This window comes from Oncorhynchus kisutch, linkage group LG25, assembly GCF_002021735.2.
Source record: "Oncorhynchus kisutch isolate 150728-3 linkage group LG25, Okis_V2, whole genome shotgun sequence".
In the NCBI taxonomy this organism is placed as follows: Eukaryota; Metazoa; Chordata; class Actinopteri; order Salmoniformes; family Salmonidae; genus Oncorhynchus; species Oncorhynchus kisutch.
The window spans coordinates 2,540,191-2,563,594 of record NC_034198.2 but is presented as its reverse complement, the minus strand read 5'-3'; the positions used below and the strand labels follow the sequence as shown (position 1 = coordinate 2,563,594).

At 43.0% G+C, this 23,404-nt stretch overlaps 1 protein-coding gene across 1 annotated transcript in view; it reads left to right on the top strand.

The window, feature by feature from the left end:
* The window catches only part of LOC109879608 (calpain-15), a 91,584-nt gene that overhangs the window by 50,632 nt on the left and 17,548 nt on the right, over positions 1-23,404 (top strand). Inside the window, exon 3 of the mRNA XM_020471778.2 lies at positions 15,639-15,847. Within this exon, the coding sequence (XP_020327367.1) occupies positions 15,639-15,847 (209 nt within the window). The remainder of the gene's footprint in view (positions 1-15,638; positions 15,848-23,404) is intronic.

The window sequence follows — 23,404 nt, the reverse complement described above, 5'->3', positions numbered from 1 at the left end:
CCATTTATCAAGGGGTCAACATAAATTACAGGAGGGTTGACCATTTATCAAGGGGTCAACATAAATTACAGGAGGGTTGACCATTTATCAAGGGGTCAACATAAATTACAGGAGGGTTGACCATTTATCAAGGGGTCAACATAAATTACAGGAGGGTTGACCATTTATCAAGGGGTCAACATAAATTACAGGAGGGTTGACCATTTATCAAGGGGTCAACATAAATTACAGGAGGGTTGACCATTTATCAAGGGGTCAACATAAATTACAGGAGGGTTGACCATTTATCAAGGGGTCAACATAAATTACAGGAGGGTTGACCATTTATCAAGGGGTCAACATAAATTACAGGAGGGTTGACCATTTATCAAGGGGTCAACATAAATTACAGGAGGGTTGACCATTTATCAAGGGGTCAACATAAATTACAGGAGGGTTGACCATTTATCAAGGGGTCAACATAAATTACAGGAGGGTTGACCATTTATCAAGGGGTCAACATAAATTACAGGAGGGTTGACCATTTATCAAGGGGTCAACATAAATTACAGGAGGGTTGACCATTTATCAAGGGGTCAACATAAATTACAGGAGGGTTGACCATTTATCAAGGGGTCAACATAAATTACAGGAGGGTTGACCATTTATCAAGGGGTCAACATAAATTACAGGAGGGTTGACCATTTATCAAGGGGTCAACATAAATTACAGGAGGGTTGACCATTTATCAAGGGGTCAACACAAATTACAGGAGGGTTGACCATTTATCAAGGGGTCAACATAAATTACAGGAGGGTTGACCATTTATCAAGGGGTCAACATAAATTACAGGAGGGTTGACCATTTATCAAGGGGTCAACATAAATTACAGGAGGGTTGACCATTTATCAAGGGGTCAACATAAATTACAGGAGGGTTGACCATTTATCAAGGGGTCAACATAAATTACAGGAGGGTTGACCATTTATCAAGGGGTCAACAAATTACAGGAGGGTTGACCATTTATCAAGGGGTCAACATAAATTACAGGAGGGTTGACCATTTATCAAGGGGTCAACATAAATTACAGGAGGGTTGACCATTTATCAAGGGGTCAACATAAATTACAGGAGGGTTGACCATTTATCAAGGGGTCAACATAAATTACAGGAGGGTTGACCATTTATCAAGGGGTCAACATAAATTACAGGAGGGTTGACCATTTATCAAGGGGTCAACATAAATTACAGGAGGGTTGACCATTTATCAAGGGGTCAACATAAATTACAGGAGGGTTGACCATTTATCAAGGGGTCAACATAAATTACAGGAGGGTTGACCATTTATCAAGGGGTCAACATAAATTACAGGAGGGTTGACCATTTATCAAGGGGTCAACATAAATTACAGGAGGGTTGACCATTTATCAAGGGGTCAACACAAATTACAGGAGGGTTGACCATTTATCAAGGGGTCAACATAAATTACAGGAGGGTTGACCATTTATCAAGGGGTCAACATAAATTACAGGAGGGTTGACCATTTATCAAGGGGTCAACATAAATTACAGGAGGGTTGACCATTTATCAAGGGGTCAACATAAATTACAGGAGGGTTGACCATTTATCAAGGGGTCAACATAAATTACAGGAGGGTTGACCATTTATCAAGGGGTCAACATAAATTACAGGAGGGTTGACCATTTATCAAGGGGTCAACATAAATTACAGGAGGGTTGACCATTTATCAAGGGGTCAACATAAATTACAGGAGGGTTGACCATTTATCAAGGGGTCAACATAAATTACAGGAGGGTTGACCATTTATCAAGGGGTCAACATAAATTACAGGAGGGTTGACCATTTATCAAGGGGTCAACATAAATTACAGGAGGGTTGACCATTTATCAAGGGGTCAACATAAATTACAGGAGGGTTGACCATTTATCAAGGGGTCAACATAAATTACAGGAGGGTTGACCATTTATCAAGGGGTCAACATAAATTACAGGAGGGTTGACCATTTATCAAGGGGTCAACATAAATTACAGGAGGGTTGACCATTTATCAAGGGGTCAACATAAATTACAGGAGGGTTGACCATTTATCAAGGGGTCAACATAAATTACAGGAGGGTTGACCATTTATCAAGGGGTCAACATAAATTACAGGAGGGTTGACCATTTATCAAGGGGTCAACATAAATTACAGGAGGGTTGACCATTTATCAAGGGGTCAACAGGGTCACATAATTACAGGAGGGTTGACCATTTATCAAGGGGTCAACATAAATTACAGGAGGGTTGACCATTTATCAAGGGGTCAACATAAATTACAGGAGGGTTGACCATTTATCAAGGGGTCAACATAAATTACAGGAGGGTTGACCATTTATCAAGGGGTCAACATAAATTACAGGAGGGTTGACCATTTATCAAGGGGTCAACATAAATTACAGGAGGGTTGACCATTTATCAAGGGGTCAACATAAATTACAGGAGGGTTGACCATTTATCAAGGGGTCAACATAAATTACAGGAGGGTTGACCATTTATCAAGGGGTCAACATAAATTACAGGAGGGTTGACCATTTATCAAGGGGTCAACATAAATTACAGGAGGGTTGACCATTTATCAAGGGGTCAACATAAATTACAGGAGGGTTGACCATTTATCAAGGGGTCAACATAAATTACAGGAGGGTTGACCATTTATCAAGGGGTCAACATAAATTACAGGAGGGTTGACCATTTATCAAGGGGTCAACATAAATTACAGGAGGGTTGACCATTTATCAAGGGGTCAACATAAATTACAGGAGGGTTGACCATTTATCAAGGGGTCAACATAAATTACAGGAGGGTTGACCATTTATCAAGGGGTCAACATAAATTACAGGAGGGTTGACCATTTATCAAGGGGTCAACATAAATTACAGGAGGGTTGACCATTTATCAAGGGGTCAACATAAATTACAGGAGGGTTGACCATTTATCAAGGGGTCAACATAAATTACAGGAGGGTTGACCATTTATCAAGGGGTCAACATAAATTACAGGAGGGTTGACCATTTATCAAGGGGTCAACATAAATTACAGGAGGGTTGACCATTTATCAAGGGGTCAACATAAATTACAGGAGGGTTGACCATTTATCAAGGGGTCAACATAAATTACAGGAGGGTTGACCATTTATCAAGGGGTCAACATAAATTACAGGAGGGTTGACCATTTATCAAGGGGTCAACATAAATTACAGGAGGGTTGACCATTTATCAAGGGGTCAACATAAATTACAGGAGGGTTGACCATTTATCAAGGGGTCAACATAAATTACAGGAGGGTTGACCATTTATCAAGGGGTCAACATAAATTACAGGAGGGTTGACCATTTATCAAGGGGTCAACATAAATTACAGGAGGGTTGACCATTTATCAAGGGGTCAACATAAATTACAGGAGGGTTGACCATTTATCAAGGGGTCAACATAAATTACAGGAGGGTTGACCATTTATCAAGGGGTCAACATAAATTACAGGAGGGTTGACCATTTATCAAGGGGTCAACATAAATTACAGGAGGGTTGACCATTTATCAAGGGGTCAACATAAATTACAGGAGGGTTGACCATTTATCAAGGGGTCAACATAAATTACAGGAGGGTTGACCATTTATCAAGGGGTCAACATAAATTACAGGAGGGTTGACCATTTATCAAGGGGTCAACATAAATTACAGGAGGGTTGACCATTTATCAAGGGGTCAACATAAATTACAGGAGGGTTGACCATTTATCAAGGGGTCAACATAAATTACAGGAGGGTTGACCATTTATCAAGGGGTCAACATAAATTACAGGAGGGTTGACCATTTATCAAGGGGTCAACATAAATTACAGGAGGGTTGACCATTTATCAAGGGGTCAACATAAATTACAGGAGGGTTGACCATTTATCAAGGGGTCAACATAAATTACAGGAGGGTTGACCATTTATCAAGGGGTCAACACAAATTACAGGAGGGTTGACCATTTATCAAGGGGTCAACACAAATTACAGGAGGGTTGACCATTTATCAAGGGGTCAACATAAATTACAGGAGGGTTGACCATTTATCAAGGGGTCAACATAAATTACAGGAGGGTTGACCATTTATCAAGGGGTCAACATAAATTACAGGAGGGTTGACCATTTATCAAGGGGTCAACATAAATTACAGGAGGGTTGACCATTTATCAAGGGGTCAACATAAATTACAGGAGGGTTGACCATTTATCAAGGGGTCAACATAAATTACAGGAGGGTTGACCATTTATCAAGGGGTCAACATAAATTACAGGAGGGTTGACCATTTATCAAGGGGTCAACATAAATTACAGGAGGGTTGACCATTTATCAAGGGGTCAACATAAATTACAGGAGGGTTGACCATTTATCAAGGGGTCAACATAAATTACAGGAGGGTTGACCATTTATCAAGGGGTCAACATAAATTACAGGAGGGTTGACCATTTATCAAGGGGTCAACATAAATTACAGGAGGGTTGACCATTTATCAAGGGGTCAACATAAATTACAGGAGGGTTGACCATTTATCAAGGGGTCAACATAAATTACAGGAGGGTTGACCATTTATCAAGGGGTCAACATAAATTACAGGAGGGTTGACCATTTATCAAGGGGTCAACATAAATTACAGGAGGGTTGACCATTTATCAAGGGGTCAACATAAATTACAGGAGGGTTGACCATTTATCAAGGGGTCAACATAAATTACAGGAGGGTTGACCATTTATCAAGGGGTCAACATAAATTACAGGAGGGTTGACCATTTATCAAGGGGTCAACATAAATTACAGGAGGGTTGACCATTTATCAAGGGGTCAACATAAATTACAGGAGGGTTGACCATTTATCAAGGGGTCAACATAAATTACAGGAGGGTTGACCATTTATCAAGGGGTCAACATAAATTACAGGAGGGTTGACCATTTATCAAGGGGTCAACATAAATTACAGGAGGGTTGACCATTTATCAAGGGGTCAACATAAATTACAGGAGGGTTGACCATTTATCAAGGGGTCAACATAAATTACAGGAGGGTTGACCATTTATCAAGGGGTCAACATAAATTACAGGAGGGTTGACCATTTATCAAGGGGTCAACATAAATTACAGGAGGGTTGACCATTTATCAAGGGGTCAACATAAATGTCAGTCTGGAAAAATGAATCAAGGTATTTTCTTAATTGAGAAAAACAAATTACAACCTAATCTCCAGATTAAAATACCTCATGTAGATTGGCGTCCCTTTTCCCCACCACTCGTTGTTCAATATACTGAGGGGTTCTGATTTCTTAACCTTTGAAATCATGAAATATACCGATTCATGTCACTGAGGGAGAGACGGTAATGTATAGTGTTTACATTATGTCAGGATATGTTACTGAGGGAGAGAGGGTAATGTATAGTTTTTACATTATGTCCGGATATGTCACTGATACAGAGAGGGTAATGTATAACGTTTACATTATGTCAGGATATGTCACTGATACAGAGAGGGTCATGTATAGCGTTTACATTATGTCAGGATATGTCACTGATACAGAGAGGGTAATGTATAGCGTTTACATTATGGCAGGATATGTTACTGATACAGAGAGGGTAATGTATAACGTTTACATTATGTCAGGATATGTCACTGAGGGAGAGAGGGTAATGTATAACGTTTACATTATGTCAGGATATGTCACTGAGGGAGAGAGGGTAATGTATAACGTTTACATAATGTCAAGATATGTCACTGAGTGAGAGAGGGTAATGTATAACGTTTATATTATGTCAGGATATGTCACTGATACAGAGAGGGTAATGTATAACGTTTACATTATGTCAGGATATGTCACTGATACAGAGAGGGTAATGTATAATGTTTACATTATGTCAGGATATGTCAATGATACAGAGAGGGTAATGTATAACGTTTACAATATGTCAGGATATGTTACTGAGGGAGAGAGGGTAATGTATAACGTTTATATTATGTCAGGATATGTCACTGATACAGAGAGGGTCATGTATAGCGTTTACATTATGTCAGGATCTGTCACTGATACAGAGAGGATAATGTATAATGTTTACATTATGTCAGGATATGTCACTGATACAGAGAGGGTAATGTATAACGTTTACATTATGTCAGGATATGTCACTGATACAGAGAGGGTAATGTATAGCGTTTACATTATGTCAGGATATGTTACTGATACAGAGAGGGTAATGTATAACGTTTACATTATGTCAGGATATGTCACTGATACAGAGAGGGTAATGTATAACGTTTACATTTTGTCAGGATATGTCACTGATACAGAGAGGGTAATGTATAACGTTTACATTATGTCAGGATATGTCACTGAGGGAGAGAGGGTAATGTATAACGTTTACATTATGTCAGGATATGTCACTGATACAGAGAGGGTAATGTATAACGTTTACATTATGTCCGGATATGTCACTGATACAGAGAGGGTAATGTATAGTGTTTACATTATGTCAGGATATGTTATTGTTAACCATCAGGGATCTTATGGGAGGAGAAGAGACACAGTCTGAAACAAGTCACCATGACAGCCGTGAGTTGGGGAGGAGTGAGGAATTTGGGCAGAGGTCAGGTCAGATGAAGTGAGGAAGAACAGATATCACTAATGTTCTGTCTGGCAACAAAGGGATATTGGCTGTTCAGATGTGTAAGGAGGGGCTCAGCATATGAGAAAGGGTTAAATATCAGTGAGTGTGTGAATATGTTCGTTGTCTGTTCAGATGTTTGATCCTTTAGGTGAATGAACTTGGTTGGAGCTTTTATGGTGTCCGTCAAATGTCTTACTCTGTTATTTAGGACCTAACAATACTGAACAAAAATATAAACACATCAGGCAACAGTTTCAATGATTTTACTGAATTACAGTTCATATGAGGAAATCAGTCAATTGAAATCAATTCATTAGGCCCAAAACTATGGATTTCACACGATGGGGAAAATGACGGGGTTCCCATGACGGGGTTCGATCCCAGGCTGTGTCACAACCGGCCGTGACCGGGAGTCCCTTAGGGTGGCGCACACTTGGCCTAGTGTCGTCCGGCTTAGGGGAGGGTTTGGCCGGGGGGGCTTTACTTGGCTCATCGTGCTCTAGCGACTCCTTGTGGTGGGCCAGGCGCCTGCAGGCTGACTCCGGTCGTCAGTTGAACAGTGTTTCATCCGACACATTGGTGCAGCTGGCTTCCGAGTTAAGTGTGCGGGTGTTAAGCAGCGTGGTTTGGCAGGTCATGTTTCGGACCATGCATTACTCGACCTTCGCTTCTCCCGAACTCGTTGGGGAGTTGCAGCGATGAGACAATCGAAATTGGGAGAGAAAGGGGGTAAAACATGTAAAGTGTTGGTCTCATGTTTCATGAGCTAAAATAAAATATCCCAGTAAATCATACTCACAAAAAGCTAATTTCTCTCAAATTTGTTTACATTCCTGTTAGTGAGCATTTCTCCTTTGCCAAGATAATCCATCCATCTGACAGGTGTGGCATATCAAGAAGCTGATGAAACAGCATGGTCATTACACAGGTGCACCTTGTGCTTGGGACAATAAAAGGCAACTCTAAGATGTGCAGTTTTATAACACAACACAATGCCACAGGTGTCTCAAGTTTTGAGGGAGTGTGCAATTGGCATTCTGACTGCAGGAATGTCCACCAGAGCTATTGCCAGAGATGTTCATTTTAATTTCTCTACCATAAGCCACCTCCAATGTCGTTTTATAGAATGTGGCAGTGCCTCCAACTAGACTCACACCCGCAGACTAGAGGTCGACCGATTATGATTTTTCAACGCCGATACCGATTATTGGAGGACCAAAAAATCCAATACCGATTAATCGGCCGATTTGTATTTATTTATTTGTAATAATGACAATTACAACAATACTAAATGAACACTTATTTTAACTTAATATAATACATCAATAAAATCAATTTAGCCTCAAGTAAATAATGAAACATGTTCAATTTGGTTTAAATAATGCAAAAACAAAGTGTTGGGGAAGAAAGTAAAAGTGCAATATGTGCCGTGTAAGAAAGCTAATGTTTAAGTTCCTTGCTCAGAACATGGGAACATATGAAAGCTGGTGGTTCTTTTTAACATGAGTCTTCAATATTCCCAGGTAAGAAGTTTTAGGTTGTAGTTATTATAGGGACTATTTCCCTCTATACCATTTGTATTTCATTAACCTTTGACTATTGGATGACTATTGGATGTTCTTATAGGCACTTTAGTATTGCCAGTGTAACAGTATAGCTTCCGTCCCTCTCCTCACTCCTCCCTGGGCTCGAACCAGCACCACAACGACAACAGCCACCATCCAAGCAAAATTACCCATGCAGAGCAAGGGGAACAACTACTAGAAGGCTCAGAGCGAGTGATGTTTGAAACGCTATTAGCGCACACTAACTACCTAGCCATTTCACTTCGGTTACACCAGCCTCATTTCGGGAGTTGATAGGCTTGAAGTCATAAACAGCGCAATGCTTGACGCACAACGTAGAGCTGCTGGCAAAACGCACAAAAGTGCTGTTTGAATGAATGTTTACGCGCCTGCTTCTGTCTACCACCGCTCAGTCAGATACTTAGATACTTGTATGCTCAGTCAGATTATATGCAACGCAGGACACGCTAGATAATATCTAGTAATACCATCAACCATGTCATCAACCAAGTGTAGTTAACTAGAGATTATGATTGATTGTTTTTTATAAGATAAGTTTAATGCTAGCTAGCAACTTACCTTGGCTTACTGCATTCGCGTAACAGGCAGTCTCCTTGTGGAGTGCAACGAGAGATAGGCAGGTCGTTATTGCGTTGACTAACTGTAAGGTTGCAAGATTGTATCCCCGGAGCTGACAAGGTGAAAATCTGTCGTTCTACCCCTGAACAAGGCAGTTAACCCACCGTTCCTAGGCCGTCATTGAAAATAAGAATGTGTTCTTAACTGACTTGCCTAGTTAAATGAGGGTATAAAAAAAAATAATGGCAAATCGGTGCCCAAAAATACCTATTTCCAATTGTTATGAAAACTTGAAATTGGCCCTGATTAATCGGCCATTCCGATTAATCGGTCGACCTCTACCGCAGACCACATGTAACCACGTCAGCCCAGGACCTCCACCTGTGGAATCGTCTGAGACCAGTCACCCGGACAACTAATGAAACTGGTTTGCACAACCAAATAATTTCTTTACAAACTGTCAGAAGCCATCTCAAGGAAGCTCATCTGTGTGGTCGTTGTCCTCACCAGATTCTTGACCTGACTACAGTTCGGCTTTGTAACCAACTTCAGTGGGCAAAAGCTCACCTTCGATGGCCACTGGCACACCGGAGGAGTTTGCTCTTCACGGATGAATCCCAGTTACAACTCTACCAGGAAGATGACAGACTTATGGCGTAGTGTGGGCGAGTGGTTTGCTGATGTCAACGTTGTGAACATTGTGGCAGTGGAGTTATGGTATGAGCAGGAATAAGCTACGGACGATGAACACAATTCCATTTTAGCAATGGCAATTTGAATGCACAGAGATCCTGTGACAAGATCCTGAGGCCCATTGTCGTGCCATTCATCCGCCGCCATCACCTCATGTTTCAGCATGATAATGCACAACCCCATGTCAAAAATATATATATATATCTTTCTAGGGAGTTTTTCCTAGCCACCGTGCTTCTACACCTGCATTGCTTGCTGTTTGGGGTTTTAGGCTGGGTTTCTGTACAGCACTCTGTGACATCAACTGATGTAAGAAGGGCTTTATAAATACATTTGATTGATTGATCTGTGACCACATCAGTATTCCCAGTCATGTGAAATTCATAGATTAGGGCCTAATGATTTATTTCAATTGACTGATATATGAACTGTAACTCAGAAAGTCATATGTTCAGTGTAATTGATTGCAGCCATTTTTTTTATGTATAGGATTCATAATTTTCAAAAATATAGTACCTAACATATGAGGAATCCAAAGAAATGGTAAAAAGCGACCCACGGACCCCCACGCCAAACCCACCCCAACGAGTATATAGTATATATTCTCTGCCTGACCATTAGATGGTACTGTTCCTGCAAATAGGTGATTTATTTTAAATAATCAAATACAAAATATCGTATTGGTTTAAGCAGTCTATGAACAAGGTATGACAGCAATCCATGCTTTGGTTTTGTTGTCCACTTTTTCAAATACAAACGTTTTAGCATTTGTGGCACAAATCCAATGCAAGTCAATGGAACCTATATTAGCATTTTGACACTTCATGTCCAAATTGTCCTAAAGGAGTGGTATTGGAAATTTTTCAGTGGGCACTCCATTTTTTTCCTCCTGAATTTCTGTGGAACCAATTTTTTTTTTCTCCTAGAATTTCTCGCAACCCCACGCCAAATCTAATGACACAAACTTAATTTTCAAATCAATAAATAACCTTCAATTCATTGCAACCAATAAATGCATTTACTCAATAAAGTTGAATTTTTCAAATTATCTTTCTCAAACTTTTGTATATTGTCCCATGCAATGTATACTTTTTTTGGGGGGGCGGGGGTGGACTTTGGGGGGTACCACTGTCCTAAAGTAATCTAAAAAAAGTATTGTTACTTATCGATGATTTGGATGTGAAGCGTGAAAATACTAATATAGGTTCCATCTTTGGGTTGCTGTTATACCTGGTCCATAAAGGAAACCAATTTGGCATTTTGAAATTTGGGTGGACTATCCCTCAAAAAATGAGGGGAGGGGGAGATCATAAAAAAAAACTCATAGCAGGAACAGCCCCATCTAGTGGTCAGAACCCGGTAATATCAGGCTGTAAACTCAGCTAAAAAAGAAACTTCCCTTTTTCAGGACCCTGTCTTTCAAATATAATTCATAAAAATCCAAATAACTTCACAGATCTTCATTGAACAGTTAATGAACATGCACCTGTGGAACAATCGTTAAGACACTAACCGCTTACAGACGGTAGGCAATTAAGAGTACAGAGAGTACAGGATGGGGCTGTCGACACCATTGAATCGGCATTTCAGTGTTTACCAGTTTACCAAGGCCTAAATCGTCTCCTGTATAAGCAAGAAAATGGGGGGGAATTGAAACTGCAACATAGTCGCACACACATTTCATTCCATGTGTAGGGTATCGTGTTCATCATGCAAAAACATTGGCTCTACCTTGCATTATTCATGTCAAATGCTACTCTGTGAGTTGCAGGTTCACCTTTGGAAGCGTGTGTGGGAAGCAGGCTATAGAGGAAGGATGTTAGAGAGATCCTCTCTTCCTCTGGAACAATTAGGCTAAATGTACAGCTGAAGTCAGCAGTTTACCAACACTTAGGTTGGAGTCATTGAAACTCATTTTTCAACCACTCCACAAATTTCTTGTGAACAAACTGTAGTTTTGGCAAGTCAGTTAGGACATCTACTTTGTGCATGACACAAGTCATTTTCCCAACATTTTTTTACAGACAGATTATTTCACTTATAACTCACTGTATCACAATTCCAGTGGGTCAAAAGTTTACATACACTAAGTTGACTGTGCCTTTAAACACCTTGGAAAATTCCAGAAAATTATGTAATGGCTTAAGAAGCTTCAGATAGGCTATTGACATTATTTGAGTGAATTGGTAGTGTACCTGTGGATGTATATCAAGGCCTACCTTCAAAATCAGTGCCTCTTTGCTTGACATCATGGGAAAATCAAAAGAAATCAGCCAAGACCTCAGAATAAAAATTGTAGACCTCCACCAGTCTGGTTCATCCTTGGGAGCAATTTCCAAATGCCTGATGGTACCACGTTCATCTGTACAAACAATAGTACGCAAGTATAAACACCATGGGACCATGCAGCCGTCATACCACTCAGGAAGGAGACGCGTTCTGTCTCCTAGAGATGAACGTACTTCGGTGCGAAAAGTGCAAATCATTCCCAGAACAACACCAAAGGACCTTGTGAGGATGCTGGAGGAAACGGGTACAAAAGTATCTATATCCACAGTAAAACTAGTCCTATATTGACATAACCTGAAAGGTCGCTAAGCAAGGAAGAAGCCACTGCTCCAAAACCGCCATAAAGCCAGACTATGGTTTGCAACTGCACATGGGGACAAAGATCGTATTTTTTGGAGAAATGTCCTCTGGTCTGATGAAACAAAAATAGAACTGTTTGGCCATAATGACCATCGTTATGTTTGGAGGAAAAAGGGGGAGGATTGCAAGCCGAAGAACACCATCCCAACCGTGAAGCACGGGAGTGGCAGCATCATGTTGTGAGGGTGCTTTGCTGCAGGAGGGACTGGTGCACTTCACAAAATACATGGCATCATGAGGGAGGAAAAGTATGTGGATATATTGAAGCAACATCTCAAGACATCAGTCAGGAAGTTAAAGCTTGGTCGCAAATGGGTCTTCCAAATGGACAATGACCCCAAGCATTCTTCCAAAGTTGTGGCAAAATGGCTTAAGGACAACAAAGTCAAGGTATTGGAGTGGCCATCACTAAGCCCTGACTTAACATGCCCTAACATTTGTGGGCAGAACTGGAAAAGCGTGTGCGAGCAAGGAGGCCTACAAACCTGACTCAGTTACACCAGTTCTGTCAGGTGAGTTTTGACCCATTCCTCCTAACTTATTGTGGGAAGCTTGTGGAAGTCTACCGAAACGTTTGACCCAAGTTAAACAATTTAAAGGCAACACTACCAAATACTAATTGAGTGTATGTAAACGTCTGACCCACTGGGAATGTGATGAAAGAAATAAAAGCTGAAATAAATCATTCTCTCTGCTATTATGATGTAAGATGAATGTAAACTTCTGACTTAAACTGTATTCCTTCATATGTTCTTTCTCGTCCCATTATCATAAACCTCCTCTTCCTCCTCTCACTTCTCTTCCCCCTTGCACCATAACTCCCCACCTTTCCTCTGTTGCTGTGGCACTACCCATGTGAACACAGGCCATTCTATTTTTAGAAACGGGGGAGTAGGGTAACAGCAATTATCCACTTCCCTAAAGCGAATGTAATCAGCAGGAGCATGGAGCGGTACATCTCAGTTTATGGAGGGTGACGTCGGCTAAGCACACTCTGTCCATGCAGTGCATCTATCTCCCCTAGGGTGCCTCATGACTGCCTCAGCCTAACACAAGATGATAAAATACTTCCTCCGGTACATAAACGATAGGACTACCACTCAGAGTTGGCATGCACAGAGTGCCACAGACCACACACCACTCCAAAGCCACTCTACAGAATGTAACGGTTCGTCTTGGATTTCCTGATGTGGTCTTGTGTCCTTCTTGGTCAAAGATAAGAGAGCTTAGATGAGTACAATGTTGTGGAGGCATATCTCCTATCTATTTCAGTCACAGACAAGGAGATCAAGAACGGAAGCTATATGAGAGTGCAGCAAAGATGGTATTTAGATAGATAGATAGATAGATAGTTTAAGGACAAAGGCAACAATCCACATAGACAATATCCCTCCATGGTCTACTACTTGAGGTTTTAAGCAATAAAGAAATAGCCCCAAGTGTGCCCATCCACTGTACGATTTTATACAGGGGAACGACACTAAGGCGTGTTGGCATTCTTTCTAACCTGTAAAGCCCCGTGTGGTGAAAACATTGTTTCTCGGCTACCACCAAATGCAGAGTAAACTGAACATATGAATTGTTTCCTGTTGACAACATCATATGTTCTTCTTGTCCCTTCTATTTTCCATTAAATAGCTGAGGCTATGTAACAGCACAATTCACACAGTAGGCCTACATGTGGATTGTAACTGAAAGCAACAGCGACAAGGCAAGGCAAACCACCACTTTCCACTTAGACAAATTTCAACCGCCACACGATTTAACTGGTCAGAGCGGCTCGTGTTTTACAATAAGCCACTGTAAATGACGCCGTTGTCGGTGCTCTTTTTATGTGACGGCGGTGTACCAATGTCACGTCGGCTCAATAGCCATCCATCACTACTGTTACCACGATCAATAGGTTGACTGTAGCGTCGAACTGGGTTGCAGGGAGTGCCAGTCACTCACACAAACGTCCCCGTATTGATTCAGGTTTCTATAGAGACTCAGACAGCTGGAGTGCTGTTTGTTTTGTTAGCCGGAATAGTCTAGCCATGAACTGTGAGTGCTCTCAGGCATTGGCCCAGCCTTGAGAATTACCCAACACAGTTCCATCGGAGACAGTCAGACAGTCAGACTAGCACTGTGTTACACTGCCACCCTCACAACAGGCCTCAAACAGCTGGACCTGGCGAGAATAGGTGAAGGGACACTAAAGCTGCATGTGACTGTTTGTGTCTTGTCTGTTTGGCTTGCTGTGGCAGTCTGTCCTATTTTTACACGGGTCATGATGGTGCTTCGTCCTCATTTGCCTTTGATTTCGGGGACACGCTCCTCATACAGGTTTATCCAAGTTCTTCTACCCTACCGTCTCTGTGGTCCTGAGCTGTCGTGAGCTGTCGGCGAGTGGCTTTTGGAACTAAAGTCAAAAAAGGCCTCTACCTCCGAACTACAGAGCCAGTGAGTCACTGATAGCCCCCGGTGGGACTAAATCTGCTGGAGCATGATGGGAAATGGGGACAGGGGCCAAGGTACTGCTGCCGATGTCTGGCACAGTGTCGAGGGCGACAGAAGTGGCTTTTGTGTAGGATGACGAATGAATTTTCCTCCACCGGCTGTGCGACGCCGGGATGCTTACAGTACTTTCCACTGGTTCAGGATGCGGGATCCAACTGCTGCCACCAGTGAGCAGAGGAAATAGGATAGACTAGTCTTTGTATGTGTGCTCTCAGGTTTGTCGAGCAGGGTTTTGGCAGTGACAAAGTGTGACACACAGGTTGTGTACTGTAGGTCAGTTAACCTAAATGCAAACTGTTATGTTGAAGTAGACATTTTTTGTGTGTGTTTCAAAGAGGCCATGTTTAGCCTAAGTGAGCGCTTGATAGTTCTTCACGGGGAGCGCGGGTCAGTGTGTTCAGAAGCGTCACGGTGTAATTCAGTGTGCCGTCTTCTTGATCTCGGGAGATGCGTTTTGATATATGTTAGGCCAGCACATTCCATGCTGCGTGTGCATCTTAATGTGTTAGCAGCAGGGGGAGGCTCCTTGAGCCGCGCGACCACTCAGTGCCGGTGGTTGTCCTTGTGCTTTGTCTCAGCATCCCGTGACTCCTACAGTGGCCTGCAGGGCTCCAAATGTATCATCATTCGTTTAACACAGACATCAGACAGAAGTCTGGAGGCTAGCGTCTGTAATGGCTTATAGGCCTAACCTTAGATCCCTGATAGTGTCATGTTGAGGCTATTTGACATGTTGTTAGTTTACACATACTGTATTTACAATATATTGTGGGATTTCCAGAGTGCAGCCAACATACACATTTTCTCTCAGTGTGGTGACTTAGTCTTGTTTCGACTAGTCTTGATGCCAGTATGATGTTACACTTGTTCAGCCTTCTCCTCTCCAAGCAAATGTTTGGTGCCAGGGCAGTAACTTACTTCATCAGACACTACTGATCTGTTATGAATCCTCTGTCTCAGAGTTTTATATCTCTCGTTCTTTTAGAATGTGGTGAACTTCGTAGACGACAGCTTCCCCCCAGGTCCGTGTTCCGTGGGCTTCCCCGAGGGTGACAGCGTACAGCAGCGAATCAAAAAGTGGCTCCGCCCCCACGAGATCAACTGCAACAACTTCAAGGACCGGGGCGTCAAATGGTCCGTCTTCCGCACCCCGCGGCCTTCGGACATCCTGCAAGGCCTGCTGGGAAACTGTTGGTGAGTTGTCGCCACTGAACGTGTGCAGTGTCGTAGTATCTGTAACTCAGCTATGTGTGCGTGCGTCCGCATGCATGTGTCTGTGTGGGTACCAAACTGTGTACAACCTACCTTAAGCAGCGCGTGTTCATGCTTGTGTGTCTGTGGCTTTTTTGTAGAAATGTATCCACGTGGCATGTTCAGTGTGCCTGCTGTGCTTCTTAGACACAGTGTTTGTCTCCGTCCTCCCTGGACTATTCCTAATGTGTTTCTGAATGAATAAACCAACTCCACTCTGCATATGAGAGGGGATCTCTCATCGCTTGTCTTAAAGGTCAGGGGGAATAACAGCACATTGGTGGCCCGTGTAGTTTATCATTGAGCAGTGACTATAGATGTACTCTCTGGGCCTAAAGCAGATAGAGAGGGGGGGGGGGGGGGGGAAGACAGGTAGAGAGGGAAGGGGGAGTTTAACCCTCTAGAGTCTAAGCCGGGGGGTTATTGTTTTAAGATGGGCATACCAAGGATCATTTGATTAAACATTTTAAGACCCTAAGGTATTTTTGGGGGATGAGACATTGAATTTGGCTTTATGGCTATTAGCCATTAGAAATGCATTGAATAACACAATCTCCCCAAAAAAATCTAAGATAAGTTTGTTCTGAAGTGTCTGCCCTATATCTGAGATACAGTTTAAGAAAGATCAGGAAACAGTTTTTTTGTTTGTTTTGCATGTATTTATCCCCTTATTTTAAGCACTAACTATCTCCATATTTTAGGCCCAAACTATCTCCATAAATACTTCCATCATTTTTTATAAATTGGTACCGGGGACCATCAGATGAGTCTTGTGCCCTAGTGAAAAACGGAGGGCATCGTGTTCATGAGAGTCTCAGCGAGAGTGGTCACAATAGTTTGTAGGCTACACCGTTCGGATGCTACAGACATTTTTGTGAGAAGACCGAATTTGGGGATGTGTCATTGTCTGACAAACACCCGTCTAGCTCTGCCACCCATAAGCAGAAGGGTGCTATATCGGCGGGTGCGGTGGATTGAGACACAGCCAATGCAAAAAAAACACATCTATATCAAATCAAAGTGTATTTGTCACGTGCACCGAATACAACAGGTGTAGACCTTACAGTGAAATGCTTACTTACCTTTTATGCACTATTGGTTAGAGCCTGTATTAGATGAACAATAGGTAAGTAAAGAAATAAAAACAACAGTAAAGAGACAGTGGAGAAATAACAACAGCGAAGCTATATACAGTAGCGAGGTTATATACAGTAGAGTGGCTATATACAGTACAGAGGTTATATATAGGCACCGGTTAGGCGGACTGATTGAGGTAGTATGTACATTAATGTATAGTTAAAGTGACTATGCATATATGATAAACAGAGACTAGCAGCAGCGTAAAATAGGGTGTTGGGGGGGAGCACACAATGCAGATAGTCCGGGTAGCCATTTGATTACCTGTATGTGTAAACTAACAATTTGATTACCTGGGTAAAAACTGTTGAGAAGCCTAGTCTTGGCACTCCGGTACCGCTTGCCATGTGGTAGTAGAGAGAACAGTCTATGACTGGGGTGGCTGCAGTCTTTGACAATTTTTAGGGCCGTCCTCTGACACTGCCTGGTGTAGAGGTCCTGAATGGAAGGCAGCTTAGCCCCAGTGATGTACTGGGCCGTACGCACTACCCTCTATAGTATCTTGTGGTAGGAGGCCGAGCAATTGCCGTACCAGGCAGTGACGCAACCAGTCAGGATGCTCTCGATGTTGCAGCTTTAGAACCTTTTGAGGATCTCAGGACCCATGCCATATCTTTTTAGTTTCCTGAGGGGGAATAGGCTTTGTCGTGCCCTCTTCACGACTGTCTTGGTGTGTTTGGACCATTCTAGTTTGTTGGTGATGTGGACACCAAGGAACTTGAAGCTCTCACCTGCTCCACTACTGCCCCGTCGATGAGAATGGGGACGTGCTCGGTCCTCCTTTTCCTCTAGTCCACAATCATCTCCTTAGTCTTGGTTACGTTGAGGGAGAGGTTGTTATTCTGGCACCACATGGCAAGGTCTCTGACCTCCTCCCTATAGGCTGTCTTGTCGTTGTCTGTGATCAGGCCTACCACTGTTGTGTCGTCTGCAAACTTAATGATGGTGTTGGAGTCGTGCCTGGCCATGCAGTTGTGGGTGAACAGGAGGGGACTGAGCACGCACCCCTGGGGGGGCTCCAATGTTGAGGATGAGCATGGCAGATGTGTTGCTACCTACCCTCACCAACTGGGGGCGGCCCGTCAGGAAGTCCTGGATCCAGTTGCAGAGGAAGGTGTTTAGTCTCACAATCCTTAGTTTAGTGGTGAGGTTTGAGGGTACTATAGTGTTGAACGCTGAGCTGTAGTCAATGAATAGCATTCTCACATAGATGTTCCTTTTGTCCAGGTGGGAAAGGGCAGTGTGGAGTGCAATAGAGATGGCATCATCTGTGGATTTGTTTGGGCGGTATGCAAATTGGAGTGGGTCTAGGGTTTCTGGGATAATGGTGTTGATGTGAGCCATGACCAGCGTTTCAAAGCACTTCATGGCTACGGGCTGTAGTCATTTAGGCAGGTTGCCTTTGTGTTCTTGGGCACAGGGACTATGGTGGTCTGCTTGAAACATGTTGGTGTTTATGTTGACAATGTCAGTGAAGACACCTGCCAGTTTGTCAGCACATACCCAGAGCACACGTCCTGGTAATCCGTCTGCCCCCGCAGCCTTGTGAATGTTGACCTGTTTAAAGGTCTTACTCATGTCGGCTACGGAGAGCGTGATCACACAGTCGTCCGGAACAGCTGGTATTCTCATGCATGCCTCAGTGTTGCTGGCCTCAAAGCGAGCATAGAAGTGATTTAGCTCGTCTGGCTTGTGTCACTTGGCAGCTCGCGGCTGTCCTTCCCTTTGTAGTCTGTAATAGTTTGCAAGACCTGCCACATAAGACAAGCGTCGGAGCCGGTGTAGTATGATTCAATCTTAGCCCTGTATTGACGCTTTGCCTGTTTGATGGTTCGTCGCAGCGCATAGGAGCATTTCTTATAAGCTTCCGGGTTAGAGTCCGTACCTTGAAAGCGGCAGCTCTACCCTTTAGCTCAGTGCGAATATTGACTGTAATCCATGGCTTCTGGTTGGGATATGTACGTACAGTCACTGTGGAGACGACGTCCTCGATGCACTTATTGATAAAGCCAGTGACTGATGTGGTGTACTCCCAAACAGTCCTTTAGCATCTGCTTCATCTGACCATTTTTTAATTGACCGTGTCACTGGTGCGTCCTTTTTGCTTGTAAGCAGGAATGAGGAGGATAGAGTTGTGGTTGGATTTACCAAATGGAGGATGAGGGAGAGCTTTGTACGCATCTCTGTGTGTGGAGTACAGGTGATCTAGAAATGTTTTCCCTCTGGTTGCACATTTAACATGTTGATAGAAATTTGGTAGAACTGATTTAAGTTTCCCTGCATTAAAGTCTCTGGCCACCTCTGGGTGAGTGGTTTCCTATTTGCTTATTTCCTTATACAGCTGACTGAGTTTGGTCTTAGTGCCAGCATCTGTCTGTGGTGGTAAATAAACAGCCACGAAAAGTATAGCTGAAAACTCTCTAGGCAAATAGTGTGGCCTGCAATTTATCACAATATACTCTACTTCAGGTGAGCAAAGTCTAGAGACTTCCTAACATTTCGTGCACCATCTGTTTACAAATATGCACAGACCGCCCCCCTGCTCTTACCGGAGTGTGCTGTTCTTTCTTGCCGGTACAGCATATATCCCGCTAGCTGCATATCCATGTCATCATTCAGCCACGATTCCGTGAAACATAGGATATTACAGTTTTTGATGTCCCGTAGTTTATTGTCCAATGATTGCACGTTGGCAAGTAGTATTGACGGTAACGGCAGCTTTCCCCGTATTATGTTAATTAGATTTCCGCAGGGCACGACCATTGTAGGCCAAGGTTTAAAAGAGAGAGAGATAGATAGGGACAGAGAGAATAAACCAAGAAATAACTGGGGAGAGAAAGAAAGAGAAAGTGAGAGGGGAGGGGTGAGGCGGCCAGATGTACTGATACATCACCTGACTGGGGGATTATTCAGAGGATTATTCAGAGGAATGTAGGTCTGGACACAGACAGTTTTCTCCATACTTGTTTTTGGTGTCCTTGGGCCTTGTAGTCATCCCTATACACACACACGCACACGCACGCTTATCAAAAATAACCCTCCCCAGAGCCCCCTCCACACACCCTTTCTCTCACACTACAGGAGGTAAACCAATTCCCATCCTGAATCACACCCCAGTCACATTTGCAGTCCACGTTATACATCCCCAGCCACACAACCATGTCCAATCACATTTCCCCTCTCTCGCTCGCCCTTGAGTGGCCGGAGAAGCTAGAAACATGACCCGTCATTGTCCGGCGTTCCATCGCTGCGACCAAAGTAATTGGATTTAGATTTTAGTCTTTTTTTATCTGATTTGCATTGATTTGATTTACATGGGGATGGCCCTGCTTGTCTAGCACTAGCGCCGGAGCAGACTGGGGGATTGAGTTATTATTGAAAACGTCTCGTTGAGATGATACTAGAAAATCATCCAGAATCTCTCTCGAGACAGATTCTCTATCTCGAGAACACACAAACGATTGCACGCATGCTCACACACATTCTCACACAAACATCTCAGGTCATGTGGCCAGGTGCTTGTTCAGTAAGGTGTTGAGTAAGGCCTCAAATAAATGGAGCTTTGCACTAGGAAGGAGAGATTTGCAAAGAGATTGTTAGCTTCCCCGAACCTCCATCTAGAGCAGACAATTATTTTCCATGGAGGGCCACATTAGAATATATTTTTTCCATCGCATGCCAGAATCATATTACAGGATTATACATCATGTGTACGACTGTGTTGACAGATATATCTACTGTAAATCACATCCAGATATGCTACTTATTTTACTTGTTTAACATGCACAGAAATAAACCACATCCATGTTCTCCTTTTGGTAGGTATTTTCATTATCAAACATGCAATGAACTACATGGAGGGAAAAGTACACTGTGCATTCAGCACCATGGACAGAACTCTTGTTAATGGGTATGCACAAAACCACAAGAGAGAGAGCTCAACATTACATTTAAACTACTCAATCAGTGTGAGGAGTGAAGTCTCTGATGGGCATTGACAAGAGTAGTGAAGTCAGGTATGGTTTCTGACGTCGCTATGCGCAGGATTACTGAGAGGTGAGAGTCAGTAAGAGAGGATCTGTGCCTTGACTTGTTATATTTCATCACTGAAAATGTCAGTTCACATACATAGGTTGACCCAAACAGTACAAACATATTCTGAGCATGAAAATGTTGTTCATCGAGAGATGCATAGAACCTCGTCAGGGACATCGTTTTGAATAGTTATCCAATCACTGCATCAGACTGAAGATGGATAAGCTCAATTTGCAGGTCAGTGGGAGCGTTATCCACATTGAAGGTGAAAGGAGAGGAAACCAACAGCATGTCATTTTCTAACACTCTGTAATCCTCAAAACGATGAGAAAACTCACCGTTCAAAGCACGCAGCAGCAGCGATGTATACTTCTCTCGCTGGTCATCTGATAGGGAACAGACTAGTAGTGTCATCTGATAGGGAACAGACTAGTAGTGTCATCTGATAGAGAACAGACTAGTAGTGTCGGAAGGTCATCTGATAGGGAACAGACTAGTGGTGTCATCTGATAGGGAACAGACTAGTAGTGTCGGAAGGTCATCTGATAGGGAACAGACTAGTGGTGTCATCTGATAGGGAACAGACTAGTGGTGTCGGAAGGTCATCTGATAGGGAACAGACTAGTGGTGTCGGAAGGTCATCTGATAGGGAACAGACTAGTGGTGTCGGAAGGTCATCTGATAGGGAACAGACTAGTGGTGTCGGAAGGTGGGTGAGATTGTTGTCATCTGATAGGGAACAGACTAGTAGTGTCGGAAGGTGGGTGAGATTGTTGTCATCTGATAGAGAACAGACTAGTAGTGTCGGAAGGTGGGTGAGATTGTTGTCATCTGATAGGGAACAGACTAGTAGTGTCGGAAGGTCATCTGATAGGGAACAGACTAGTAGTGTCGGAAGGTGGGTGAGATTGTTGTCATCTGATAGGGAACAGACTAGTAGTGTCGGAAGGTGGGTGAGATTGTTGTCATCTGATAGAGAACAGACTAGTAGTGTCGGAAGGTCATCTGATAGGGAACAGACTAGTAGTGTCGGAAGGTGGGTGAGATTGTTGTCATCTGATAGAGAACAGACTAGTAGTGTCGGAAGGTCATCTGATAGGGAACAGACTAGTGGTGTCGGAAGGTCATCTGATAGGGAACAGACTAGTGGTGTCGGAAGGTGGGTGAGATTGTTGTCATCTGATAGGGAACAGACTAGTAGTGTCGGAAGGTGGGTGAGATTGTTGTCATCTGATAGAGAACAGACTAGTAGTGTCGGAAGGTGGGTGAGATTGTTGTCATCTGATAGGGAACAGACTAGTAGTGTCGGAAGGTCATCTGATAGGGAACAGACTAGTAGTGTCGGAAGGTGGGTGAGATTGTTGTCATCTGATAGGGAACAGACTAGTAGTGTCGGAAGGTGGGTGAGATTGTTGTCATCTGATAGAGAACAGACTAGTAGTGTCGGAAGGTCATCTGATAGGGAACAGACTAGTAGTGTCGGAAGGTCATCTGATAGGGAACAGACTAGTAGTGTCGGAAGGTGGGTGAGATTGTTGTCATCTGATAGAGAACAGACTAGTAGTGTCGGAAGGTCATCTGATAGGGAACAGACTAGTAGTGTCGGAAGGTGGGTGAGATTGTTGTCATCTGATAGGGAACAGACTAGTAGTGTCGGAAGGTGGGTGAGATTGTTGTCATCTGATAGGGAACAGACTAGTAGTGTCGGAAGGTGGGTGAGATTGTTGTCATCTGATAGGGAACAGACTAGTAGTGTCGGAAGGTGGGTGAGATTGTTGTCATCTGATAGGGAACAGACTAGTAGTGTCGGAAGGTCATCTGATAGGGAACAGTCTAGTAGTGTCGGAAGGTGGGTGAGATTGTTGTCATCTGATAGGGAACAGACTAGTAGTGTTGGAAGGTGGGTGGTTTTGCTCTTCATTGACTGCACCAAAGCCAGCTCCTCTGTAATTTCAAAGTCTGGGGTTATGCCTCGTAAGAATATCAACAACTGCACAGTGTCAGGTGCATCACTGCTCTCAACCAGGGCCAAGGAGAAATAGGTGAAATCCTTTACCTTGTCTTTCAACTGTTGTTCCATATTCTCTGCGATGTCCCCAACACGCCGTGTCACTGTACATCTTGACAGAGAAACCTTTTCAAACAGCTCTTTCTTGCTGGGGCAAAGTATTGCTGCAGAGTCTATTAAACATTCTTTAATGAATTCACCCTCAGCGAATGGCTTGCTATGCTTAGCAATTTTGTGGGACAGCACATAGCTAGCTCTAGCAATTCTGTTGTTTGCTGAATGCAGTTTTGTTAAAAGTCCTTGCTGCTTTTGCAGCTGAG